General features: G+C 44.3%; 1 protein-coding gene across 1 annotated transcript; it reads left to right on the plus strand.

The window, feature by feature from the left end:
• Positions 1 to 363: 363 nt before the first annotated feature.
• LOC118123647 (C1q-related factor) lies at positions 364 to 16,182 on the plus strand. Its single transcript, XM_035181152.2, has 2 exons — positions 364 to 1,567; positions 14,310 to 16,182. Exons 1-2 carry the CDS (start codon positions 959 to 961, stop codon positions 14,487 to 14,489), a joined length of 789 nt encoding a protein of 262 aa, XP_035037043.2. The 5' UTR covers positions 364 to 958; the 3' UTR covers positions 14,490 to 16,182.
• The last annotated feature ends 2,212 nt before the right edge of the window (positions 16,183 to 18,394 follow it).

The raw sequence follows: 18,394 nt of genomic DNA on the forward strand, positions 1-18,394 counted from the left end.
TAGAGCCCACGTCCAGGAAAAGAAAAAGAAAAAAAAAGACTGTCTTTCCACATCTCCGTCTTTATTTTTAGAGGCTGGATGCTGATGAGAGAGAGGAGAAAGCAAGGGAGTGAGAAACGGCATCAAAAGTGGGGGAAAGGAGGAGAGAGGGATGAAAGAAGAGGAGCAAGATGGTCAAGAGGGGGGGGCTGTGTTGGTTCCTCAGTGGTTCAGGAGAGTGGTAGAATGAAATGCAACGGGATGAGAGTCCTTCCTCTCAGTGAGCTAGAGAGAGAGAGAGAGAGAGAGAGAGAGAGAGAGAGAGAGAGAGAGAGAGAGAGAAGAGGGGACGTAACCACACCAACCTCTCACTCGATAGGGGAGCAGAGGGGAGGAGGGGGCTCCGCTTTGCATTGCCATATAAAGCCAAGCCTGAGAATCCGGCACCACAAACTCACCACACACACACACACACACATACACACACACATGCACAAACACAGACCCAGTGACTGCTCTGTGTCTCTCACACTCTCATCTCTCTCTCTCCCTCCCTCTCTCTCTCTCTCTCTCTCTCTCCCTCCCTCTGTCTCTCACTCCATTCCTCTGGGCTCTGCATCCTTCTTGCTTCTTCTTCCCACAAGTCAGAATGTGTTTGTAAGTACACGCTGAATGTCTCCCTCTGTATGCCTGGGCTTCCTTAAGTCTTTTGTATGTGTGAGTGACTGGTTGCCTAGTTAAGTGTGACTGAGCAGAGTAGTGGGGTGTATCAAGTGTATGTGGGTCTCTGTCTCACCCTCACACACTCGCCGCTCCTCCTGCAACTCTTCTCGGGATCTCTGGGTCCCTCTCCTCGGTGACAGGCTCCTCACACTAAGCAGTCACCATTGCTGCTCCCGGGAGACCCACGCTGGCAGCGCAGCCCCTTCCCCGACTCAGCATCGGGAGGAAGACCCTGGTGGCGGCTGCCGTCGGGGTTATGCTGGTCCTGGTGCTGGTGGTCCTCATCCCTGTGCTCGTTAGCTCAGTGGGTACAGATGCCAGCCACTATGAGATGCTGGGCACCTGTCGCATGGTGTGCGACCCCTACCTGAACAAGGGCACTCCGGCCAGCAGCACCAGCTCCACCAGTCTCCAGGCTGAGGCTGAGGCGTTGAGCGACCACAGCAACGTGCTTCCACCCTCCACCTTACTGCAGGGCCCACAGGGGAAGCCTGGCCGGCCAGGCAAGCCCGGACCACCTGGCCCGCCGGGGGAACCGGGGCCACCAGGACCAGCTGGGCCTCCTGGTGACAGAGGGGATCAGGGAAGGACTGGGATTTTGGGTCTGGGGGGAAATGGAGCTATCAGCACAGCCACCTACAGCACGGTGCCTCGGGTGGCCTTCTACGCAGGGCTTAAGAACCCCCATGAAGGCTATGAGATCCTCAAGTTTGACGACGTGGTCACCAACCTGGGCAACAATTTTGATGGCCTTGCCGGGAAGTTCATCTGCAGCATACCGGGCACTTACTTCTTCATCTACCATGTGCTGATGAGAGGAGGGGATGGCACCAGCATGTGGGCAGACCTCTGCAAGAACGGCCAGGTTAGTGCTTTCAAAGTTCCCTCTCCCCAGTGTAAACATGTCAAACTCTGAGGCTCACTCTCCTCTTCCACGTCCTCTGTGGCTCTGTCCTAAACATCCATAGATTTGCAGGAAGCGTTTTTTTTTTGTGTGTCTTCATAAAGCCAGTGAATAAAAAGTGACTTTGCGAGTCAAGCGTGCGCATCTGCCGTGCGCCTCCAAAGCCCAGGGCGCACAGCTGTGACACCCGGCGCGCCCGGAGATAAAGACGTGTTGACTGGTTGCGACCCGCGTCCCCTTCCTCGCATGATGCGTCCTGACATTGCCGCGATGCGATCCAGGGGACGGTCACGGTGTGGGTGTGAGCCGGTGTGAGCCGGTGTGTGCGCGCCGGTCTGTGCGCCCTCACGCCGTAAAATTTGGAGACCGATCGCGCGTCCCGTGTTTTCTCTTAATCCTCTGCTCTGAGCTGGATTTTAATTTTCTTGAATTTAATCCCCACTTTGTGTCGGAGTGCTGGACTTGAAAGTGACGATGAGAAGTTGCAGGAATTTAAAAAAAAATGTAGTGGAGTAGAGATGCGGTGGCATTTACTTTTGTTTTGTGGAGTGTATGTGCGGAGGGGTTGTGCGCTATTGTATTTGGAGATTTGTCTTTTACGCATGATTGTCATTATTCATATTATTATTATTAAAAATAAAAAAATATTGCATGGACGAAAGCACGCGTCTCTATAACAAAACACTCAACTTTTAGATCAGATCATGTCCGCTCGGTACAGGTGTATGGAGTCGAGGGGAGGTGGGGGGGGGGGGGTTAAATTGAAATTACACGGATAATATTTGGACAACACTTTGTGTGTCTGTGCCTACCCACCGCATAATGTTGCCGCTGCATCCATCGGTCTCTGCAGTCGTGATAAATGCATTAGGACGTCTATATGATCTATTCACGGCTTCTTTGATGCATCGTTTTAATGGGGCGCTAATTTTGTTTTGCGCCCCTCGGGGTCCCTCTCAGGTTGGTCATGTGTGCCAGTGTAGTTTGCAGCTTTCCGATCAGCCCGTCAGATCGTTTCTCTTCAAAGAGGCTTTGAAATAACGTTTTGCCGGTGACAAATAAAAAAAATAGGAAAGAAGATGAAAATTATTTGCAGTCATTGTTTGATTTGTGGCTGCAACTGGGTCTTAATCAGTTTGCTTTCAAAATTAAATGCATTCATGTTAAATTTGAAAAGAAGCAGCCTGTCACACTTTAAACACTCAAATCCTGCAAAATTTCTGCAATCAAAATCAGTCACTTTGATAATTACAACTTTCCAAAAGCTATGAGAGTTCAATTCAGGGTTAAAGTGCATTATATAACAAGGCACCATGAACAGGAAGAGGTTAAAGTGGCGCCTTTATTGCATTTCACACATTGTCCTGCATCTCTAATGTATAAGCTCCACAAGCTCAGCTGCACTTTGTGTCTTGCAAGGGCGTAGCTTTGGTTTTTTACCTTTCTTTCTATTTTTGACAGAGGGCCAAAATCATACTCGCACTTGCTTTCTGTCTTGAGTTCTCATTCACACGCACACGTGTCCACACATATGAGCAGGTACAGAGGCTGAATCTGCAGAAAGTGGACTTGAACTGAGTGTGAATACAGTGATTAATTAAGTTTTTAAATGCCATAGATTTTGAAGACACTGTTAGAAAATAAAGGCATAAAACAATCTGCTGCGAGGCATTTTCAAGACTTATCTGAAATCTGTCCCTTTCACTTTGAGGATTTGGGCAACACAAGAGTTTCATAACATGCATGGGGCCACAGTGATGCTCAGTCACATCTTTAAATTATATTACCAAAATGTATTCTCGTATTATCTTTCATCAGAGCTCACCTGAGAGCCTGCAGCTCGTCTGCCTGTGAGTCTGTGTTCCTCTGGCTGCTGCTGACTGGGCTTTCAGAGCAAAACTATGCGTGACATCAGCAAACAAATCAGCTGGACAAGCTGATGTGGTTCATTTCCTTCCTAATGTTCATGTTTTGATGACCCATATGTAGGAGGAACTGTGCTCTGGCTGCGCGGAAAGGAGGAGGGAGGCGTTAAATTATTTCTTCAACTCGTTTCAAAGCAATGCATGTTTGGACGGATTACAGAACGCTCTTCTTACCTGAGCTCAGCTGTTACCTGCACTTCAGCTCTTCTTAAAAAACATCCTTATTCGTATTGGGAGGCATTTTTTCGCCGCACAAATTAGCCCAAAATTTGAATTTGATATTAACTGATGTTTAGACATTTTCAATCGACATTTGAAACCTTTTAACTATAACTGTGAACCGCTTCAGATTCACCACCGTGGATCAACCACCTCCACCACCGCTGCTGCTGGACTGCAGCTCATCACACATATATGCACATATCCTTAGTCCTTCACTCTTAAACCTGATGACCACCATTTTGAGAAAAAACATGAAATATGGCCACTCATAGTTGCTGCACAGATCCTTGCTGTAACACAGAGGGGAGTTAAAAATGGCCAGATCATTTAGGGACATGTCTCTCTTGTCTTGAAACTATCATCTTCATATTCAAAAGGTAATTGCGCACATAGATAAACAGTATTCTAATGAGTAATGTTGCTGGTGACAGATTATTTTTTTTCCTGTACATGTTGAACTGTTGAATGATATCACAGTTTCTGTAAGTCACACGAAATCCTGTTTATAGTCCATTTCATGAACATTTGGGATTTCTGATTCACCATCATCAGAGAGATGAATCCTTGAAACAAGATACATCACAAATACCTCCACCTCCTGAAATCCAAATCCACCAACTGCTGCTGCCACCTGCTTCAGATCATTTTCGTATTCTTAAGTTTAGATTTTTGGGGAACTGAGAATTTGAAATAAACAGTTCAGCAGAAAGTGGCCGGGGCCTTACATTACAAGTGCTGACACCATGATAAGGTGGAGATAAAACAACTGGCTCCGTGAATCTGTTCGTCTTGCCAAGGCAGCTAGAGGTTAACTCCTCTGCCAAGTTCATAGCCAGCAAGAAAAAGAGTTACAGCGATCACCTTCTACATATAATGTCTCACTCAACAGGAATGTTTATGGGTAGGCGTAAAAGCATTGATATACAGTATAATAGGGGAAGAAGAACATATGTTCCAATAAAAGGCCTTCTGTTCCCGCTTCATTGTGCTCCCAAGAGGAGGGTGTGGAGGTACTTAAGTTAGACGCACACAGTGTGCATCCCCAGAGACCTGTGTAATGTTTATAAAGTGGTAACTGCTTCTCTGCCTCTCTCTGTCCTATGCAGGCAGCTCGTGCATACAGGCAGCAGTGCACTTGCTGTGGTGTTTATTAGGTCGTTGGTCGACAGAGAAGGCCCCAAAGCCTCAATCTGTATAAATGACGGTGAATGGTTATAAATGTTGGGGGCAGCTTTTGCTACATCATTGATGAAGTGCTGAGATCAAGCGAAGGCTCCTGCAGTCGCAGCTCATTAAGGCTGCAAAAAGCTGCACTGTGAGGTGGAGCAGGGGCGGCCAGGGAATTGCAGACAATACTAGTATTTTATCATCTTTTGGCTTTAGTGAAGCGGAGGGTTTCCAGGCCCTGCAGTGCTGTTTCCATCCAGCCTGTGCTCCTCCCACTCCAGGGGTCCTCCCAAGCTGTGTTCAACATCAACATCCATAGGTTCTCCTCGTTTTTCTCTCCACTTCCTCTTTTCCCTTGCCAGACTGCAACAGAAGAATCGTAGCATTGTCCCCGGGACTTTGACACTTTTCTAGCGAGACCAAAAAGTCAGCTTCCTGGTAAACAAACAAAATAAGGAAATCTATTTTCAGCGCAGTACACTTTATCTGCTTTCCAAGTTCCTCTCCACGAACTCTATTGGCTTCTCCATCGCCTGCTCTTTTACTCGCTTGCCAAGTATTCCACCAACCCTAAACTCTCGCCATTAAAATCGGCGCTTTACTCCGACCTGCCTCGATCACCCTGAGAGACGCGGCAGTGGCATGGAAAATGTATCGGCGGCACTGGAAGATGGAGAGAGAAAAAGAAGGACATAAAAAGACATAGTTATTGTGCTATTGTGCTATCGAGTCTATTTAATTGTAATTAAAAAGCTTGAACCAGATCCAGGATGTGTTTGCGCTTCTCCTCTCCGTTCCCTTCTTAATATTGTTATTAATCTGCAAAACCGTTTCAGAGTTAATTAAAAGCAATGACTTCAGCGTCAGTCTCTCAAGAGGACCATAGTGAATAATCACTCTGTCTCCTTCTTTAATAAGCTTCAACGTCCTTCGTGCACATGGCTCTTCCCTGGCAATTACTGCTGCAGTCTCACTACACACACATTCACACATGCTCATACACACGCGCGCAGGCCTTGCACCCCCCTACCTCCGAACCCACTGCCTTACCCCAACTGTGCTCTGCCCTCCATCTCTCCTCTACGCCCGGTCTGCGGGAGCTCACAGAAAAAGTTTCATCTTAAAAAAAGAAACATTATTTTAAAAAAAAAGAGCCGCAATGGAGCATCTGGATTGTGGTATCACCCAATCGATTTACACACAACACACAACGCCATCAATATTCTCGCGTCGCTCTCAAGTGATGCATTGCACTGTAACAGAATAGGTTTCAGCGCGCCCTCCTTCTCTCAGGTTTTTTGTTTTTCGGGCTCGCCTCGCTTCAGTGTCTCTTCAGCGGTTCTGTTTTAACCTTAAGTGTTGCTCAGCTCTGCTCAGTCGCGTGTCATCTTCCTGTCAAAGCGATCGCCTCAGTCCATCTCCGCTCGTGAAGGCACCTCCAGGAGGGGTTTTCAGCTCCGGTGCACATGACGGCCGTTTATCCCGCTGCAGTGTATCCAGGTGAAACCCGCAAATTGTGTTTAGCATGCGGTGTCGATCCAAACATCAAACATGGGAGATGAGCCATCTGGACGAGGGTCTGCTCTGTTTGATTTGATATTGACACACGTTCCAAAGAAATGTGTGAATAACAGAAATAGAAATCATTCAACAGATTATCACTCAGGCTGGGTTGGGGTTTTTACAGATTTGTATGATAGGAAACAAAATATGAAGGACTATTGGATTAGGGTTATCTCCACTGAAACAGCAATACTTAAGATTGATTTTAACATTCTGGTAATGTTCAGCCCTGCTATTCGTCATCGTGGTGTGACTCCAGCACTGAGAGGCCTCTGTGTGTCCGCCGGGCGCAACAGAGAGACTCTGTCTGAAATAGACAGGCAGGGTTTGAGAGAGCCTCCCTCAGTCCCTCGGCCTCTTTGCCTGCAGTATTGATCCCCTTAAGTGTATATGTGCATGCACGTGTGTCTCCTTCCTTCTTCTGACAGACCCGTTTCTCTCTGTGTGATGTACATCGTGGCACTTCTTCTATAATCAGCCTGAGAGGTAGTGGAGGCGGACCTTTGGCCTTGATCTGCTGTGTAATTGGACATTGGATTTGACACTCTGCCGAGTGGAACATTAGAGCTGGCCTAATTAGGTGCGAGGGCTATTAAATGAAGATTGGCCCATGTTGTTAGGAAATACCACACAGATTGGAAATGTCAAGATGACACCAGGCTGTCATCGGCAAGCACGGGGAAGAAAATCTATCATTTATTGGTGAAGTTTCTAAACTTGCCCGAAAACTGCCCACCACTTGTCTGTAATAATTCAATTTACTTTTGAAGCATTTTGCACTGTGCTGTACAGACAGGCATGAGAGCCCAGCTGGCGTCTCACATTCAGCAGCAGCTCGTGGAACACTGCTGTATAATCTCATGTACCGAGAGATACAAAAAAAACATACAGTTTAAAATAGGCTATGGGTTTCCTCCTGTGGCCAGCTGACTCAAGGATGCAATGGTGTTGACTCACAAGGCTTCTTTATTATAATGAGGGCCATATGGGAGATAGACAAGTGCCCCTGGCCCTCTTATGCAAACATCTCTCTCTCTCTCTCGGTGTCTCCACACGCCCCTGACATTTAGCCGTCCCCTAAATTCATTCCTGGGCGATACCCACGATCATCCCCTCCCAAAGCAGCGAGCCAATGGCTCCAAATGACTCAGTCTGCTGCACGGCACAGTGTGTTTAACACCACCTGCCCCCCTTTAAAATGAATATGGGTAAAACATCAACACTCTCCCTAGTAAGAGAGGATGAATCAGATACTGTATGAATAATGCATGTCAGAGCAAAGCTGACAATTTGCCTATCATCCAACACTTAGACGGAAACTCACTTTGCCTCATTTTTCAGTGGAGTCTTTTCTATTTGAGAAAAAAGGGAAAATCCAAGCGCCTCAGGGTTACTAGGAAGCACACTGGAAAAACACGCTCGGTGTGAACAAAGTTGGACAATTTTACAGTTAAAGCCTCTGCGGCGAGTAGTGATCAGAGTTCAGGTGCTGGTGCTAGAGGCAGACAGCGTACCTCACCAATTAACGGGGTGTGATGAGTCAGACGCAGGAGAGAAAAGACCGGCTGGATCGCAGGTCAAAGTTGGAGCCTATTTTTCTCCCACCACTGTTTCCTGTGCAATCTCCAGGAGCCGTCTTCCTCTCACCCGCTTTGTGTTCCTGTTACACTGGGCCCCTTAACGGTTCCTGCAACACTTAGATCTAAACTAATGAACTAATGTCTGACGCCGGATTCACCTCCAGCATCGCTGTGAGCACATTAACAAACAGTGAGAGGTTTGTGCAGGAAAGTCGTCCCGTTTCAAAAGGAGGCTGAGCAGGTACAAAGAGAACAGCTGGTGAAATTAATTCAGGAGGCCTTTTTCGACTCTCGTCTGACAGATGGCAAATCTCCTGTTACCATTTCACACCTCTTATCATGTTTTCTCTTAAATTCTCCAACAAATAGACCTGTACCACGTAAGGAGACCCGATGCTATCTGATAATACAACTCTCTGGCAACCCATCGTGGTTTGCCCTCCTCATTATTTCATTAAAACCTGCATCCCACGTGTGTGTCTGTGCACAGGAAGGCATATAGATGTGCGTGTTTGCCTCTCTGTCACATTGAGTGTGTGTATTTGTGTGTGTGTGTGTGCGGTCAAACGTTGGAGCGGGCTCAATAGCAGTGGCAAGCCATCTAAGCTGCTATTAAGCATGCAGTTCACGGCTGGAATGTTCAAACACAATTAGACAGCAGTACACTTTGATTTAAAGAGGACCAATAGACTCGTCGATTCAAAATGGAGGCTCAACATCAAGTCAACAAATCCCTGTCAGAGCAGCCACGAGACATGTCCTTGTCACAGTGACAAAGCCTCTCGTAAGATCACTGTCCCAGAGCGACTCCGCAGGCTCCTCCTGTGCCAGACACCACGCGTAGAGCCCCAAATTGTCGTCAGTTTCATCGACGGTGCGCTTTAATGGCTTATAATGAAAGCAGAGCAGCCAACCGTACAATATGGTAACAACGCAGCTGCCAAATGAGAGTGGTGTAAAACATCTTTTAAATAAATTGCAATTGAAACTGTTGATTGTAGTGGAAATCCCACAAGGCCGAGGAGCATCTTTAAACAAAAACCATCATTATTGATAACTGCGGCGTCCATAGTCACAGTTAAACAGCGCACGAGTAAGGGAGGATCCACACTTCACTTTTCCAGGCACACCATCATCCATTAAGCCCGAGCGCAGCCTCGAATTTTCTTGTGTCTCCACTCAGAATATTGTTCAATCAAAGCCATCACGTTGACGAAGTGACGGATGCAAACACGCACGAGCAGCCACAAGGAAGACAACATTGCCTGACACCTCATTTACCATCGCTGGCGCCAGCGCTCACAGCCTCATGCTTTGTTTGTCTTGTCAAAGTTGCTCTACATACTCTGTGTCAAGGTCACGCACTGCCAATTGGCTGTTAGTCCTGCTCATCTCTCGCTATACGTCTGCCATATCCTACATTTGAACCTCTGGCTCATATCCCTAACAAGTTCTTTGTGTGAAAGAGAAAGAAAAAAAAAATTATACAGTAAATAAATAAACTCCCTGATCATTATTTCAAAAATAGCGAGAGGTTTTATTCATGCGTGCTTATCATTGAAGGCAAACGAAGGAGGCCTAGACTGCGGCAGTTAGAGTCTCAGAAGGGGATAAAAACCATTAGAGCAAAGAAGCAAAACAAAACAATAATATCAATGTGAGAGAACTATGAGGATTTGGGGGAAGTTTACTTCCACCAGGGCTTTGCTCACTAAAGGATGATGTTATATTTGTACCTCCTCCGCCCGTCAGAAAGAAAATCGTGAAACATACCCCTTGAAGAAGTCGTACATTTAGCTCCTTAAAGAACAATCAGGATAATAATTTAAGTTATATTACGCATCTCTGACATTGAGGTTCCCGGGTTCTGTGTGAACACCTGTAAAGGCAAATATTTTGTTAAAGTTTCATTAAAATCCCAACTGACAAATCCACCTGAGCCGACATCACCAGCGCCCCCGCTTCCGCTACCGCCACCGCCAAACCCCAAAAGCGGTAAACCTCTAATAAGATGGTGTTGACTTGGCACACTCAGGGCACATCATATTATATTAATATGCACTGGACACAGGCATCTCGGAATCAGAACAGGAGGCTTTGTTTGCACATCGATATGAGCCGCGCTAGATTTAATCAGGAGGATAAACAATAAAAAAAAAAAAAAACTGTACAATATTGAATATATTACTACTGCATCTTAAAACCTCACCTCGGAATTTCATTATTCAGATTAGCCTTTAATTTCACGCCAACACGACCGCTACAGTCTGCGGTGTGGTTTTTAAAAACTTTTGAGAAAAACGTCAGATCTTCTCTTTTCTTTCCTGATCAGACATCTCATCTGAGCCAGGTGCTTCGATAGAAGTGGAGAAGTTTGTCTTGTTCTCTGTGCAGCCTGAAAACGATTAATAAATGCTCCTTCCATGTGCGCATTCTTCATGCTATCCAAACGCACAAGTGCTCCTTTTTATTCACATCACCTTCAATTACAAACTCGAGTTGTTTTTTACCTAACCATCAATAATGTCGCTGAAAAAAGCTGAAGAAGTGTCAGCCTTGCTCCTCTGCTCCATAATTCAACGCGGCGAGCTGAAGGCGACGCGAAGAAAACAGCTCGTCTATGTTTGGAAAATCATTCGGAGGTACGAGCATCTGTTGGATAGCAAAAGGATAATAATGCCTTAATGGTTTAATAGAAAAAATAAATTGTTAGCTGCGAGTAATTAAATTAACTTTCCATTTTGGGGGAAACTTCTGAAAATGTCTGTATTTATTGTTGAATCGTGGAAGATAACAGAGACCATGAGAAGCAGCTGTGGCAGCGGAATATGAATATTTGCATCTCACACCTATGATGGATATAATGAGTTGTTGTGAAGTGATGGTGTGTAACACAAACAGTCTGGTTTATCCAGGTTCAACATAAGGTGTCATAGATATGGCACCTTAGCACTTAAATGCTTTTTACAGCAATGCTTTTTTCCAGTGTAGGTCTGCCTCTTTGTCATTGTGATGATGTGGAGAGAAGCACTTCACTCACTCAAATCTTCCCTGAAAGAATTTTCGGATTTATGCTTCTATCATTAGCAGCTTGAAAACAGAAGATTTATACGAATAATTCCCTTGATACAAATCCATCTATTGCATGTAACAGTGATTCAAACTACTTAATATTCAGTTTATAAAAATCTTTACATTTGCTGTTTTAATAAAAAACTTTGCACGCCTCTTCACAACCTCCACATCTGGAACTGTATGTTCCCAACAGCAGGTTGTGGTAAAAAATCAACAGGAGATGAGAGTTTAGAATTAATAAAGAAAAGAGTATCAATTTCATAAGAATGATTCATCACAAAATCCACAGAAAAAGAGTGTTTGAGTGAGAGTACAAGCACTTCAATTAGAAGCATAAAGCGCCAAACATAATTTCAAGGAGATTAGGGTGATATTAATTATGGAATAAGTGGATTGTTTGAATAAAACCTTAAATATATTTATTTAAATTGTCCAAAATGAATTGTTGGGCATGCTCGATGATGTCTGTGTGGCCGCCCCAAAGCTCCGATTTAAAGCTGTCTGCAAACACCGAGGCCAGGGCCAGAGCGGACTTTAGAGACCCGATAATGAGCCACAGGAAAACACTTGGAACACACATGAATTATTGATTTTGATTCAACCCCAGTGACCAGACTAAGTGACTAATTGGCTTATTTAACCAGTGGCTGCTTTAAAGGATGTACAGTCGCTTTCCTTTTCATCTCAGGAGAGAATAATGATCCTCCCGTTCGACTGTATTCTACACAAGTTGTGACTGATGCGGGTCTCCTTGTTAGTAACTGTTCAATACCGCTGACAAACAAAGCCGACTATTAGCATTTGGTGGGTGGAACATTATTTTTGTTGCTTCTGCTCTGTAAACTCGCACATTGGATTTGAGGTGAAACAATGTCTTTGAGGATACAGTCACTTAATTTCATATTGGGTTTACATCTGGGTGAAAAAGTTTATATTTTGGGTGATCAAAGTTACTGTAACTCAACATTTGAAGGTCGACTGTTCAGTATCCTCCCTTGTGCCGCATTTTTCAACAATCTGGATTTCTCAGTGAATTATGTGTGAATCTTGATGAAGAAACGTATTTAGGTATCGATGCTTGTGCAGTTTCATTCAGATCCAAATAAAAATCTGGATCCAGTGGATTTAAATGTGGTTCCATGGGGTGTAGTCTATTTTTAGCCGCTGTTCGGGGACATATAGGGCTAGAAACCTGCAACTAGCACTAATGTGTAGCGAAATGTGGCTTTAGCTATGAGGCTTGTTTTAATTTAAATGCACTGTTGGGCCTCAGGGGAGGTGTGTGCTTTACAAATGCAATACTTGTCTTAAATCTGGGGAACTAAAAACGACAGCGAGGTCCTCCACTGCTCACCCTGTATGAACGTGTGTTGGGAAGCTCAAAGTTGCGTAAGGCCTCTTGAGGATCCAGAGGGGTGCGTGTAAAGTCCATTTTTTATTTAATAATGTTATAGGAGTGCAGTATTAATCAGTGGAATACTATTAATTTTAAAAGCTCACCTGTGTGCACACCACATATGCAGGCATCATCCAGTGTGTGACTTACACTGTAAGTCTCCTTACTTTTTAAGTTTCATTCAGCAAAAACAACTGGTACAAAAAGTTGTGCGTGTGTCTAAAAACATGCAACTTCATTATAACATTACAAGGTCATTCCTACAGATGATCTACCGCCGTGTTAATCTCTTTCACGCGACGACACACATGCATGAAAAGCACATCTATTGTTTTCAGCGCCCACTTGGCACCGAAGCTCTACTTTCCTCCCCAGAGAGCGAGCGAGCGGGAGGGAGCATGTTTGTGATGGAGGTCTTAATTAGCCAGGACAGGTTATTTAGAAGCTGCTCCAAATAGCCAGAACACACACACACACACACGCATGGGAACACACACACACACACACACACACACACACACACACACACAGTCAGACAGAGGTAAACGTAAAAATTCCTCCTTTGCTTTTTTTATCTGTTAATCATACAAATTCATACCAGAGATTCTCGTTGCACTTTTCTATGCGTCACCTCTGCTCATATTCAGCAGGCGTCCTTGATGTTTTTTCCTATATTGTATTTCTCAGTAATTTCCTCCAGAGTCGGACGCCCCCAGAGTCAGCCCTGTTGTTAAGTTTCTCAAACTTTCTCCTCCTGCAGACCTTTTGTTCCGAGGCTCAATGTTAGGTCTTCTATGAAAGGCCGATGGCTAGATTGAAACCATAAATCTGCTTGACAGAACGGCCTGAGGTTTGACTGACCCTCCGGTTGCTCCTGTAGGTTTAATATCAATATGAAGAACTACTTGCGCCATTGGTGTGTCCAGTGCAAAACTTTGGGGTTTGGTATTTCAAGAAAAGATAGTTTTTATTTGGGTATTCCCAAACTGACATGTTCTCTTTTTGAGCAACAAATTTCCCTTTGGGCTGCAGCAGCAAGTGATTTTTCAGTTTAGCGACAGTTTTAGGTTTTCTTTGGTTTTCCTTTTCATGACTTCTAGTTTTCTATTTCTTTTATCCATAGCTTTGTTGGTCTTGATTGTTTTTTGGTCGATAAATTATGACGATATCTTGATATATTTTCAATAGATATTGAGAAAAAAAATGGTTGCAGATGCGGATTAAAGATCTGATTTCAGGAAATGTTGACACTTTTTGAACTTGTCGGGTGTTCTGGATCTGAAGTCCTGGGCTTTCTCGAATAGAATAAATCAATCAATAAATAAGAACTGTGGCACTTATATTCAGGAGTGTACGCAACCGCCTGCTATTCCCAAGCTGTAGCAGCTCCCCCTGCTACTTTCGCCTGATTGTATATACTTTATGCAGATCTTGTTCCTGTATCATTAAAATATATATGTATTATAGATATCAGGTGGGATTTGCTCCAGCCCCCTGCGACCCTTTAAGGATAGGCGGTATAGATAATGGATGGATGAATATATTATTTTCTAGTATTTAAATAACTGTGCAGCCTGAGAGGTTTGTTAGAGCTTCAGATTTAGTTACACAAACCCACAATAGTGAAAAGAGTATTTGACAATATGTGAGAGAATGACTTTAGAATGAGTATTAAGTGCTTTTCCTAAATGAACTAAGCAAATGTCCTCAAATGTTCTATATCTAACGAGACGACCTGTTCTCCTACATGTTCGTCTGCCCCTTCTTTCTTCCAGGTTCGTGCCAGCGCCATCGCCCAAGACGCTGACCAGAACTATGACTACGCCTCCAACAGCGTCATCCTCCATCTGGACGCAGGCGACGAGGTTTATATCAAACTGGACGGAGGCAAAGCCCATGGAGGCAACAACAACAAGTACAGCACCTTCTCTGGCTTCATCCTTTACGCAGACTGAAGGCACACAGGCACACAGAGACAGTCGGACGGGAAGTGATTGAGAGAAAGAGTTGTACGACTGGGGGGGTGTGGGTGTGTGTTAAAAAGCCGGAATCCTTTCTAGTTTTCCTAAATCTCTCCATCATCACGGACACCTCTGCTTCGTATCCATCAAGCCACGGCATCCAGGCTCTGTAGCCGAGCCTGGATGCAAAGCTCCCGAAGGACACACTGAGAGGGGACGGGCCGGCGGCGTGGGAGGAGTGGGACGTGGGGAGGAAGTGGGCTGGTTTTTCTGCGCTCCTCGACATAATGCCGACGTGTCAGAACCTCCTCGCTTTCATAGTCTCTCCTCTTCAGCCCTGCTCCATTGCACAGAAATATCAACAACAAAAATGAAAAACCCTGCAAAAGTGGATGATCTCACCTCTTCTTTCCACAGCGGCAACAGTCGGCTGTACTGTCAGTGGACTCCATTGACTGAAACTTGTAGTGTTGTTTCCGTGTAATATCCCTTAGATTGTGTTTTTATTTTGTAGACAAGCATAATACTCTACACAAATGAGATTTAAAAAAATAGAATATATTTGTCCAGTGTGAAGATTTCTTGTTAGACTGAGAGAATGGGTTTGTGAGATGTTATATGTGATGCAGCTCAGAGATGTAACTGCTGGAAAACGAATTCTTTAACTTGAGACTGTCAGTATTACATGGCAGCGGGTGTTTGTCTCCATCACTGGCTATAGCAAGGCTATTATATATATTGTTCATGTGGAGAATAACAATATATTCTGCACTGTACCTTCTAATGTATCTGACAACAGAGACCTCTCATCTAGACAATAGCCTCTCCATAAACCACCGCACACGTTTCACAAAGACACAATGTCCTGCTGCTGTTTGGATTAAAAGTAGAGTTCAAATCGTCTCTTCGATGTTCTAGCTGTAGTCACGTAGATGCTCTACACGGCACAACCAGCAAAAATCAGAGTTCAGATTCTGAGGTAACCAAGTTAAAGAGCGCCCGTGCTTTCTTCCTCCCTGCTGCGCGGTTGCGGTTCAAAAGAAGAGGAATAGAAATCTGGCTTCTGAGGCGAGGAGGGGGCGAGGGAGAGAAAGTCACAAAGACTGAGAGATTAAGAGCCAGAAGTGAGCAAGGCGGTGGGGAGGTAGACGGGGCAATCAGGCACAGTAACAGTGAGTGGGCAATTTTTCTGTTTCAGTGTCTCTGAGCTTCAGTGGATGTCATCCCTTCATTAGCTGCATATTCACTGACACACAGGAATTATGGTAATATTTACTCAACATGGCGGCCTGACAGCTTGCTAGAGAATGAAACTGATTGGGTGAGTGACTTGGCCTATTATGACTGCACGTTTGTGTGTGTTGAGCGTGAGGGCGTGTGTGCGCACGCATGTGTGTGTCTGCTCGTGTGAGTTTGTATGTATCTGTGCATACCAGTGGGTGTCTGCATTTTAGCATGTGCCGTGCCATAGCTACATTGTTCTTTTTCAGAGTTATTCTGTGCTACAGCCAATGACAGATATTTTACTCAGCAGCCAATGAGATTGTGCTCTGTAGGGTGGGGAGGCTCTATAGATAATGATGAGAAGAACAAACAGCTTGTAAATGAAATCTATGACATGTTTGTCTATCTTATCTTTTGGAATTGTTGAATACATTTAAATAATAAATGGGATTTTTTTGAGTGACTTGTCTCTCGAGAGTTCTTGAATCCCACATACGCTAATTAGGGAAAATGATCTGTTAACGGTCTCATTTGCTCCGTGAGACTAACTAACCTGCCTGGAAATGTGTATTTCTTGCACTGCTTAAACTTAGAATTTCAACGAAAGCCCGTCAGTGGAAACATAAAAAAAAAGATCCTTTCAACCAGTCCCTCATTTCTCTTTTCCCCCCAAAAAGGTTAAATATATTTAGGGTGAATGGGTTTCGAGGGAAAGATGTCTGTGTTTGCGCTCTCTCCTTCCCATCTTTAAGTGATCCTACGGAGCTTCTCTCCATCTGTAAAGGTGCGCTCAGAGATAAAGACGCTCCAACTTAGGCAACATCCCCCAGTTGAGTAAAATGCAGTTTCTGAATGCCGATGAGTCCTCAAGGAAATGCAGGCTATTCCTCATCCTCGACCGTGGCGTCTTTTCACAGATTCTCATCAACAGAGGCGTGATATACCCAGCGAGGAAGTGAGGGTGGAGGGGAAAAGACAGGGGGAGGAAAGATTGAGCGAAATAGAAGAGGAGCAGAATATGGCTTGACAAAGACAGATGGAGACACAAGAGAAAGAGTAGGCCACAGAGAGAAGTAATGGGGAAGGGATAGATGGGGAGGGGAGGGTAAAGAGAAATGGAAGGAAGACGGACAGACACAAGGAGAGGGGGGGCTGGTGCCGATTTAGGGTGGGGAGGGAGGAGGGCTGGATTGTTTTCAGGGTAGAGTGATTCTCTGTCGGGGCTGTGTGAGGTGTCAGGAGGGATTAGCCGGCGTGAAGCTGGAGGAGAGAGCTTGAGATAGCTTGGATTGGACAAGTGTCAAGGACTGGACATTCCTCAGACCTGGCAGAAATGGGATGTGACACTGGCTGCTATGCTGGGCCGCACTACTTTGCTGCTAAGGGAGGCAGTCATCCCTCTCTGTATCATTTTATTCATTTCCCTCCAGCGTGTAACAAGCTAACCACATGCACACTTGGGGCAAATGAGAATGCTGGAGCCTCGTTTAATGGCACCAGCATCTGTAAATCATTCCAAACGTAATTTTGAAGACATTAACGCCAACAAATATCGCAGGAAAAAAACAGGAGCATCACTGAAGCGTCTGCCAGTTGTGTTTTAGTGTTTGACACAAGGCCAGATTTGGTTTGAAATATTCTGATTAAGTTAAAAGTGGTTGCTCTTCAACACTAATGGACTTAAAAGTGTAAGAAAATTGAAGCCATGTTTATTTTTTATTTTTTGCCTAATTTAATCTGCTGTGCAAAAGGAAAGCAGCACAACGTTACAGTGACAGCCCACTTTTAGAAATACTGTGGTTTAGCAAGTAAATTTCCCATTCATTTTCTCCATTGACGTTTCAGAAAAATAACCCAGAACCAGTTCTACCAACCATGAGATGAATTGTGACCATTAAACATTTGATTTGGAGCGGAAAAAAAAAAAGAATTGGAAAATTGGAAAAAAGGCAAAGGTGTACAGAGTTATTTTAAGGGTGAAGAAACTACTTCATCCAATAAACCATTGTGAATGATCCCTTCCAAACAACGTCCAGCGTGCTTCATCTTGAATTTAACCTTGTTGTTAATATAGTGTTGCAATGTATAGACATGGTTTGTGTCTATGTATATGAGTTTCATATCGTGTGTAGTAACCTCACAGTGAGCTCCACCAATCAGAGATGCTGCAATTATTAACTAAGGATTGTGGGTAGTGTAGAAGCAAACTTCTCCTTGATAAAACATCTCTCTCTTAAAACACAGTTGATATCACACAGACTTGTGACTTCTACAGGAGCAAAAAACATTGTTTCACAACTCTCTGTTTCGTGACAAGTCTTCCATAGATGGTTAAAATATTTCGGCTGATAATCAAAATCTCGATTCAGAAAATGAGTGGGATTTTTACTTTCTGAACCATGATGTTAAGCTCTATTTTGTCAGTATAGTCAAAATACCAGGGACTACAATAAACAAAACTTATAACCTCGTGGGTGAACAGGAGATGTCTCTCAGGCTGAGTCCTGGCCTCATAAAAAAAGTACAGCTTTACATCCTTTTCTTCTTGCAGCACATTATAACCTCACTGTGCAGCAAAACATTTACACACAATGAAGAAGGAAAACTACTATACCAGAAACACTAATGGCAACAGTTTATTAGTTAGAAGTTTATTTATCTAGAAATATTCCCGG

This window comes from Hippoglossus stenolepis, chromosome 16 (assembly GCF_022539355.2).
Source record: "Hippoglossus stenolepis isolate QCI-W04-F060 chromosome 16, HSTE1.2, whole genome shotgun sequence".
In the NCBI taxonomy this organism is placed as follows: Eukaryota; Metazoa; Chordata; class Actinopteri; order Pleuronectiformes; family Pleuronectidae; genus Hippoglossus; species Hippoglossus stenolepis.